We start from the raw sequence: 10,658 nt of genomic DNA on the forward strand, positions 1-10,658 counted from the left end.
ACTAGGATGTTGGTAAATGCCGGCCTAAAGCATCCTTTAAAATTATGGCACCTGGTGTCAAGTCATTTTCAAGAAAATTGTATTTTTGTATACATTTCCAACGGCGGTCGGCCGACCACCGTTGGAAAAACCTAACTATTTTTCAACTACTGCTAAAAATTTACAATTTTTTTTCAGTCCAAATTTTGTTTGCTATTGGTTACATGCATGTTCATGAACAGGTGCAGGCCAGCTAAACTGGTTCCCTTACCTTACAATTTTCTGACATCTATAAATTGATCCATTTTATCTTTAGTGGAGTCAGGGAACCAGACTACTTAAACATTTTTGTTTTTCTTGGTTTTTCAAGCATTTTCGCAACACAAAACTTCAAACATGTCAGTTAAACAATATTTGATCTATTATACTAACCCCTCAAATAGTTCATTTCTGAAAATTGCAACAAAAGCCAATGATGTATTCCCTTTAACTATGGTAGGCCTACCTATTTGAAAAATAAAAAAATTAATTAGATGTATAGATTTTATATCGATTTAGATGTATGGACATTGGAAAAATGATTTAGAGTAATTTAGATGTATTGTATGGACATTGGAAAAACAAAAAACTTAACAATAAGTTTTGGCAGATTGAATGTAGAGCTACTATAATACAAAGCACTCTGGAATCTTCATTAAATTCAGACATACCGGTACATGTACATTTGCAAGAAGACAATTCCCTAGAAAACAATTTTGCCACGAGCATATTCAGCCATTTAGATCTTCCAATCACTTTTTTTTTTTTTTTTGAAGCCACCCACACAAGCGACCTTTGACCCACAGAACACACACACAGGCTGCGTGTGTACGTGCAGAACCACGCATTGACTGAGTCTATTTTGGAACTGAAAATGGTCCAGGCGGCCGGCGCATGATTCATGCGAGCAAGACTCACTGCGCAAACACCACAGTTCTTGAACTCTGCTCTTCAAATGGAACCGCAAATGAGCGTGGATGGAGTACAGACATGAAGGCCGGTACACGATCCGTGCTTAAATGATACCAAAAAAACATCAATTCAACAGATTTCTCCTTGCTACTGGCAAAAAAAGAGTATTTTTAGGCTTTCAAGCAGACCCAGGGGAAAAGTAGGACAATAGTAGAATTTAAAAAAAGATAAAAGTAGGACTTTGGAAGACAAAATCAGGATAAAAGTAGCTGAGGACTTTTGCGGGCTTTCAGGAGTAGTAGGAAACAGACCTAACGACTTAACGAGAAAAACATTGCTCTAAAAGCGAAAAATGGTACCAAAATACGTTGGGACAAAGAGGACATCATAAATCTCATTTGGCATGTTCTGTAACACTTGTGCTCCGTCCTCAACTACCGGTAAGCTCTCGGAAGTACAGTTGCAGTACTCCTGCGCCCAAGCCCTTCATTGTGTAATTTACATATGACAGTGTGTAACACTGACATTATGAAACATATGCAATGATATTTCACTTTATGGAGTTGTTGGACAAAAAAGTAGGAAAATGTAGGAAATAAATGTAGTAGGAATTTCAAGAAAAAGTAGGAAAAGTAGGAGCATAGCTCCATGGTAGGAACAAGGTAAAACAAAAATAGGAAAAAGTAGGAAAAGTAGGAATACTTGAAAGCCAGTATTTTGGGGGTTTTTGGGGGGGAGGAACAAAAAAATTAAAAATCAGTCAAAAATCAAGTGAAATTTGTGCAAAATTGGTGTCAAATCCATGTCACGCCTGTCACCTATTACATATGTCTGGGACTTGATGTCAAGTGGCCTTTTCCAGCTGGGACACCCCCCAAAAAAGAGGATTGTTTCGTCCTTATTACCAAAATCAAATTGGTTGCTTGTTGCACTAAACCTATTCTATAGATGCCTATCCAGTGTTTCAAAACTTTGTTCCTCTGCTTACTGTGTCAGATCACAAATGGTCTGTGGTCAGATTAACTCAATTCCTTGCCAGGCATGTTTCCGAGGACTTTTCACACTTTTGTCTCCCTTAACCTTGAATTGAAAATCAAACAGGTTCCTCCATGGGCACAGTCAGGTTTGAACAGACAAGGGTCAACAAGGCATTCTGTTCTAATCAGTTTGCAACCATGGGTGGGGCATAGTTTAGGGTTTTCTTCCTAGCATCTCCAAACCTAGTCTGAGTATCACCCGTGGATTATCCACGGAGCCCAGACTCCTGTCTTTCGTCTGATACCGGTATGCCGGAGCATGCAGATTTATGCGATCTCGGGCCTCAGCCAATCGGAGTCGACTTTACTAAATCGTGACGTCATTTCATTCCCAAATCAGGACTAAGCCTTTGATTGGTCAATTCGAATGCAGTGTTTTGTACAGTACAGTACTAGGGGGTTAGGGTTAATTAAATAGGGTGGCAGGGGTTCCTGAAACTTCAGGGTCCATCCAGGGTCCAGCAGATTTTGGACAATGTAAACTGAGGCCCTTCTCTGTGGCACGTTGCATTGACCAAACACTGACATTAACACAGTACATGCAAACATCCAAACATCATTATGTGTGTACCACTTCACACGTCATAACCTTGAAGTTGAAACCTATTTTTGGTATAATGTGCTGCCAAGGTCTCTACAGAGGGGTTACATGTACATGTACATTTGTATGTGGCACGCATACAATGTGTGTCAACTCTGTGAGTGTGACCTACATTTTGTACATACATGTACAAAAAATTGTGATGTCAAGTGGTTTCTGATAAAGTTTGAGTTGAAGTTCATACATGATAGATACAAAAAATCTATGTTTACACTTTAACCCTTGCAACTGGCTATGACACATTGACACGTCATACATGTACATGTACCTGTCATGCTTGACAAATGATCAAACCACTAAACATACATGTACCCAGAGCTGTGCAAACATGCACAGAACATACCATGCACATGAGTGGGTGAAGAATTTAACATTCCTCTACGGTAGGCCCCTACCACTGATCTCTATATAAAGACTGGATAGCTAATAAAGAGCCGCACAATGTACGAATTTGACGCCATATTGGTGAGACCGGCTGGTGATCTACAAAGGACAAGTTGCCGTCTTTATAGACAGCTTGATTTCTTTTGTAACGTCGCGGCTCACTTGACTTATATTTTGGCCACTACCACTGACCAACTGACCAAGGTTTACTACAATTTTTCTAACGTAGTGGTTACTTTTATAATGCCGCAAATCACTTTTTCGGCGTTTTTGAAATAATAATCACGACGGAAATGTGTTCCTTTTAGAACATCATATTATGTGTACGTGACCAAAATGCGCGTCAACTGTTGATACAACGCGCGCGTATTTACGCGTAGAACGTTCGTATTATACGCGGCCATCTTCGTGAGACCGGGGCGAATTGGTCAATATGCAAAGTCTACTGTGTGAATGTTGTATGCATATCCGCTATCCAGTCTTTATATAGAGATCAGTGGCCCCTACACTGTATTGCACAGTGCACTGAGAATGTTTAGCCTGACTTTTCTTATTGCTAGCAATGACACATGTACAATGTGCTTGTACATGATGTATGTGTATACGTGTATACATGTACCCTCATTGTGCTGAAATTCAAACCATGTTACCAGACTTACATGTATTTATAAGAAAAAAAAGATAAACGCTTTGTAAAGCTGGGGCCTATTTCCTCACGGAGGGATAAGAGTTCAAGTTCATATCTGATAGATACCAAAAATCTATGTTTACACTTTTACCCTTGCAATAATAATGTAAAGCGCTTTGATCTTAGTTAAAAGCACTATATAAGAACCTGTTATTATTATTATTATTATTATTATTATTATAAGAAGGATGGAGCTCTGCTAATCAGAAATTATTGTTCATCAAATTTATAAACTGAGCCAAAAAAATTAGAACCAGTCACAATTAACAAGCTGCATCAAACGAAATTTTGGCTGGTAATAATTTTTTTATATTTGATTTTAGGCTTTGCATGGTGGAGTATCGATATAGTTTCGGTTTGCGCGGTAACACCATGTGGAAATTCTACTGTCGCTCAGTAGATTTTGTTCTGCTTAGTTCAAAAATACCTTCTCTTGCTTATTATCTACTTTTGCTAAAGTAGGTTGGAAGGCGGTGGGACTTCTCGCAATTCGGGCGATTCACAATGCAGAGCGCCACCAAGAGTTTGACATGGAAAGTCCATTTTCCAGCTCTACGGTCGACAAAACATGGCCCATTTGAATGAGTGTCAGCAGACAACTTGAGCTAATATGCCATATAGATTGGGCATAGCGTTCTGCCACCTTACAGAAAACACCATATTGATACAAAGAAAAGAAAAGGGCAAACAGATCCTCCAATCATACGCTTACGAAACTAGGCAGACCGGAAAAACTAACTTTTCAAATGTCCCGCGCTGCGAATTTGTCGACCATCTCCCACAATGCACTGGGAAAAATGAACTCTCTGAGGCAAACTCTTGGTGGCGCACTGCATTGTGAATCGCCTGAATTATCTTCACTGAGGCCGAGTGAGATAAAGAGTGAAACATTGAGACCAAACTTATCTCACTCAGGTAGACTCAGCCTCAGTGAAGTTAATTGCGAGAAGTCGCACTGCCTTTCAACCTACTTAGCGAAAATAGATAATAAGCAGAAAAAGTTATTTTTGAACTAAGCAGGACAAATCTACTGTCAGTAGAGCGACAGTTGTTATCCCCACATGGTGTTACCGCAAACCAAAACTAAATCTTTTTGGGGGGGGGCTGAGAAACATACATGTAGCTTCAGTACTTTATGTAGGCCTGTAGTGTTTGACAGCACCTTAAAGGCAGAGTGGACCATTTGTAAATTGTTCATTTTTTATTTCATTTGAACAAAAAAACTGTTCAAAATCTTCACATTCTGAACGCACTGATCCAATGAATTATAGCAACCGCGTGCGTGTGCGTCCTGTCAATGCTTGCGCGGGCACGCAGTCACGGATTCACCCAATTACAAACCAACTACTAACAGAAATTTCCAAAAATGTGTCACTTGACACATCTTTGGAAATGACCTTCTTTTATTGTTTTCTTCAAAATGACAGCATGCTGGAAGGACTAATTTCACATGGAATTTAGGTCATTACGATCTTTAATCACACCAAGTTTACAAGCTTATTAGTAGTACCGGTATTCTGGCGGTCACCTCATTTTCAATTTTCGTTTTGCCATTTTGAAGGGTATTTTGGTGCCTTTTTAGTTGTTATGCTGATGCAAATTTCCGGATTTATTCATGAGCAAAACTGTGATGTCATTCCGGGCAGAAAACTCAATGTTACAGCTATTTCAGCACAAAAAAGTTGCTGGAATTTTAGATATTTTGCTGTCGTAATTTTTCTTTTCTTTGGTGATTCGTTGTTGTGTTTCATGAACATTGCAGTCAGCCAATGAGCATCCCTTTCTCACAAGTGTTTTCAATGAGCAAATTTTGGGTTCACAATTTTAAACAGAAAACCCTAGCCTCAACAATGTCTTCCTGAAATGACGTCATAGCAACAGCTCCCTCAGTTGTCTCAAAAAGCATGGAAAATCTTGATGTTGAAAGAATTGCACTTTTTGATAAAAGTAATAAAAAAGGGGTGTCACATAGTTTTTACACATTTAAGAGGAGTAGTACATAAAACTTTGCACAAAGTGTGTTCCTAAGAAAAATTCATCGCATGGATCCATTAAAGGTGGAGTATTGTACATCATTTGCAGCTATCCAAAAATTAACTGGCAGAAGAAATGATTTTTTTAAAACCACACTTGGTTTAAAGACAGCAATGTGGCACTAAACTCCCCGTAAAATTGTTCCTTCTGGCATGCTGTGATTTTGAGGAATATAACAAAAGAAGTTTTACTTCCAAAGATGCGTCTAAAGATACATGTGTATATTTTTGGAAAGTTCCGTTAGTAGTTCGTTTTTATTTCGGCGAAGCCATGAATAAGTGCCGACACGACGCACGCTCGCGCACGGTTGCTATTATTTGTCAGTTCATAGCGTGACATCGCATAGTTGCAATCTGCTGAATGAGAACGTGTCCCGGACACTGATTTCGGGCGCAATTCAAAACATGACTATTGTTTTCTCGGAATAGACAGCATTCACTGAGCTAAAACTTCATCAGGTTAGTTGTTAAACACCCGTCTTTAGATTTTGAGCACTTTTGTTGCTTCAAATGAAAAAAACGCACAAATGACAAATATGTACTGTACCTTAAAGTTACTAGGTCTGGGAACTACATTGTGTAGACCAGGCAATGTCCATGCCCACCTATTCCCGCGCCATGTTCACCCTCGGCGAGATGAACAGGTACAAGCAAAAGGGGGTGTGAAACTTTACAGGGGTGAATTTGAGGGTACAAAAAGAAAAAAATCAAAAGAGTTAATGATCCGGGGCAGCCCTAAGGCAAGTAGACCCCAAACAGACAATTAAGTTTCTGGGATCCTACTCACAATAGGTATTGTCAGAGAGCGAGAGGATATTAAAAGAGGATATTTCAAGTTCAGAGGTTACATTTTTGTGAATGTCCAGCCACCAAAGAACCACAACAATGGAAACAAAATGCGGAATTACTGTACTGGATGGCAACTCTTTTAGGGGTGAACTATATGGCCTATATTTCTAACTCTAGAAACATTTAGTTGCCATGCCAGAAAATGCAAACTTCTTTAAACTTTTTTAGAAAGTAAGAAATTAAAAATAAGTGTAAATTTTCAGAAACTGTCAAGGCGTCTGAATTCCCAGTTTAAAAAAGATAATAATACGAGCCCTTTTTGACGCGTATACAAGTAGGCCTACATTATAAAACCTATTAAATTACCACCATCGTTTGAGCAACATCTGTGGCCAAGTGGATAGCGCATCTATCCCTACTTCTAGCCCGACTAACGACATTTTCACTTTCTTGTTTACTTTTCATCTCAAAAAATTAAGAATATTCTCTACTCCAACATTTAATTGCAGAGTATTACATTTTCTTTCTTCCGATTCGTGGCTCTGAAGGACTTTTTTTAAGGGAAATAAAGTCCAAAATTGTAAAATGGTCTGATTCCCATCTCATGAATACGAAGTCACAACGACAATGTTCGCGCGGAAACCTACCAAGATTTGTCACGGTAATAATTTCGAAGTCCCTCAAAAAACAGTCACTGCACATGTTCAGTGCCATTCTGGCTTAATATCGTTTAAAGTGCCTTTAAAAAAATCCCCCAGCAATTTTAGTTGTTGATTTGTCTGAATAAACTCAATTCTCTGATCATTTTCGACATAGGGGTCTACCTTAGGCCCCCCAAAAAAGCCTCCGGCTGGTATGGAGCTTGCCCAAAAAGTGGTTCCCGTTTTTTTTTGCTTCAAATGTTGGCTGATGACTGCAAATGATGCCCGACTAAACTTAGTGCAAATATATGGGAGTCCAGAGAGGCCACATAAAGCTTATTCTCGATCATAACCCCATCTAAAAACACATTAAAATTGTGCAGCAGCAGGATTCCAGTCAAACCAGTGAGTTTGGCGGTTTTGAGACATCATCTTTTATTGAAAAAAAAACTTTTTCATTTTGTCGACGTGCATGGCTACGGCGACGCGCGCGCATACCAGAAACCGGAGACTTTTTTTTTTGGCCTTAAGGAACAGAGCATTTCACTTACCAATTTGAACATTAAATGTAGTTTTGATGTGACAATTTCCCCAGGCACTCATTTTCGCAATCATGACAACGTAGTCTCATTTCTTTCACAGCTTCGCAGCATGTTGTGGCATCACTGTGGACGCCTGGTAAACTTTGCCAAAGTTGGGCACTGTCGAATTACTTGGCTTTGGTTGGTAGCGACACTTTGGGTCTCTGGGAATGGGCTTCAGCCACGTCCATAGGCACACGTGTAATTGCAAATCCGTAGCCAAGTAATTCCGACATAGCCAGCCGTGTCATGTCAAATTACCGAAATGGAAAGAGGGTCCTCTACTGAAAAAAAGGGATACATTATTGCAATGCAGCTTGTGGAGGCCTAATTTCCACTTAGGTAAATCACCTTACACTACAGCACATTTTTTGGACAAGTTTACCGATCAAATGAGACTATGTTCAATGTGAGGAGGTAAACGCTGGTCATTTTCTCCCAAACTCAACAAAGGGCAATTCTACAGTGGTACCTACCATGCCTACCAGTAGATCCTAGGCTACATTTCAGTGGACTGTATCTTACCTCTGTCCGACCACTGATATTTTTGAACCCTTCAAGATGCCCCTTGCACTGATGAATGATCGAGTCAATTCTAGAAATGAGGAAGCCAATGTTTTTCGTTCCTGGATCACTGCCGTCTGTCCACGTGATCATGTCTCCACGAATGTCCTTTGCGGATGCGGAATCTGAAACCAACTGGCCATCATGGAATGCTTTCTCATCTCGCAAGGCCTTCACTTCTTCCAATATGGCATCCCCATTTTCCGGATTGAGGAATTTGTCCACGACGCATATACCAAACTTTTGCATGTGCTCCACGACATACTTGACCAGCGCGTTACTTTTCTTGCTCCTCGGATGAGCAGTGTTTATGACTCCCGGCGTAGGTTGGTTGGGCGGCATGTTCTCTTGTTTACTTCTCGTTTCCCTGGAATGAACTACTGGCTTAATTGACTGATGAAAATCTTTACCGCGGTCAAACTCTGATTCCAGAGCTGCGTTAAAATTCTCCTCGTTGTCGCAGGGCGTTAGAGTGTACGACTGCTTCCTTTGAATATTAGCCGAGAATTTGGCAATGTCCTCCTGGACCTTGGTGCTTTCGGCCTCAGACTGGAGTCTAGGATTTGATTCTGCAGGCGCAGTAGTTTGCTGACTTAAGATGACATCTTCACTCTCCATGCGATCATTCTGTAATGAGGTCTGGTTGATATTACACGACTTTTTATGTACTTTCCAATGTTGCTTCTGATGGTCCTTACAACAGTACCATGTTTCTCTGCAGCGGCCACAGACCTTCAGATTTTCCATCTGCCGGCACAGGTCGTAAGCGCACAGTTTGCTGCCGCCGTCTTTGGCTGGGTGTTTCGACTGAACAACTGATGCTGCCATGCAGAAGTGGCGGTACAAGAAAAGCCATACAGGAAACAAACGCTATTGATAGGCCAACGGCTCCTTTGCCCATTCCCGAAATATAACACAACAATCGTTATGCACGTAGGCCCCGATATTGCTTCATATTAATCATTCATATTGAAGTACAAGTCAAGTCAACGTGCGTGCTACGTGCAAAGCTGAGGGACATCACCGTGAGAAATCGGTCTGCCAAACCGCGGAAGTGTGCTACACGCTGTTCCAGTCACGTACGCAATGTTGACAATATTTGGATTCGGTATCCACGAGAAAAAAATCACCTTTAACCCGTGTTACGGGCATACGTGGGAATTTGGAATGTAGTTGTAGACTGGTTCCCATCCTAGGTAGAATTACAGATAGACGATAGTGGGATAAGGAACCAGTCTTTACAGCGCTTTAAGAATTAAATGGTTCCCAGACTGTGTATTAAATTTCGTTATGCTCTTTTGTTATGTTCAATTGAGAACCCATCTAACACCGAAAATTAAAGGCAACACATGTGTCTTTCTTTGCAATTGCCGACCCGCACGTGGCTGGCACAAATTTACCGACCCGCACGTCACATGTACCGTACTGTTTACAAACAAGAGAAAGGTCTATAAACAAATGACACCCGTGAGGTGCATTAACCGGAAGAAAATCGTTGCTTAAAGCGAAGAGAGATACCAAATACGATGTGACATTACTCCGCCTGAAATTGAAGCATATACTTGAGCATTATTGTGGTTTAAAAAGTGTGCCCACGGGCACACTTTTTACAGGTTTCTTTTTAACGTGCATTAGCAATGGAATCCAGTTACGAGACCCCACAATTGTGCAAAGCCTCCAGACATGCCAGAGGCCCTACTCTGTTTTCTCAAAATGTAAATTATCCACTGCGCTGAAACTTCAACAGGCTTATGCCTATGTAGTCGCGCACCCTACTGATTTTGAGCAATTTCGTTGCTTCAAATGAAAATATGCACAAAAAGTAAAATTACTTCTGACATGAACAGAGCGCATAATTAAGGCCTACATGCAGCAATCCACAGTTTGCGCAAGCTATGGCTGTTTATTACTAGGCAGGCCCCTAGGGGTGTGAAACTCGTATTAAAATTGGAGAATTCGTGCTGACGTGTAATCTGGTCGATTGTGAAGTACTGATGACGGGTCCGGCAGTGGCGGCGCTAGAGCTAGAGGGGGGGAGGGGGAGGCCATGGGGGCATTCCCACCCCCAGTTCCCCCCCCCCCCCAAGTCCCCCCCCCCCCGGTTTTCTCCCAACCCTCAACAAATAGATTAATTATGTTTATTTTCTGATCTCTGCGCCGCTGTATAAAATGTGGACACATTTTGGGACAGTGAAAGAATTATAAACATTGGTAATTAGTAGACAAAAACACGCCACGTGTGCGTGTAGGGCCTACATACATTTATACAGCCGTAGATAGTGTGCAGCCAACGTCTTTGTACATTTGTTATACATTTCTTATACACCATTTACAATGTATTCTGCGGTTTGATACATTTCTCATTGATAAAAACGACTACACTCTAAGTTGCTCTAAGTGGTTATTTCCG

General features: G+C 40.7%; 1 protein-coding gene across 2 annotated transcripts in view; it reads right to left on the minus strand.

The window, feature by feature from the left end:
* Positions 1-9,368, minus strand: part of LOC119741037 (egl nine homolog 1-like) — a 37,775-nt gene extending 28,407 nt beyond the window's left edge. For both annotated transcript variants that reach the window (XR_005272713.1, XM_038216634.1), the window contains exon 1: positions 8,210-9,368. Coding sequence is in view for 1 of the 2 variants with exons in the window: in XM_038216634.1 (XP_038072562.1) it covers positions 8,210-9,076 (867 nt within the window). In the remaining variant the exon portion in view is untranslated. The remainder of the gene's footprint in view (positions 1-8,209) is intronic.
* Positions 9,369-10,658: the final 1,290 nt, after the last annotated feature.

The sequence above is a fragment of the Patiria miniata genome, unplaced genomic scaffold (genome assembly GCF_015706575.1).
Source record: "Patiria miniata isolate m_02_andy unplaced genomic scaffold, ASM1570657v1 HiC_scaffold_5, whole genome shotgun sequence".
Classification (NCBI taxonomy): Eukaryota; Metazoa; Echinodermata; class Asteroidea; order Valvatida; family Asterinidae; genus Patiria; species Patiria miniata.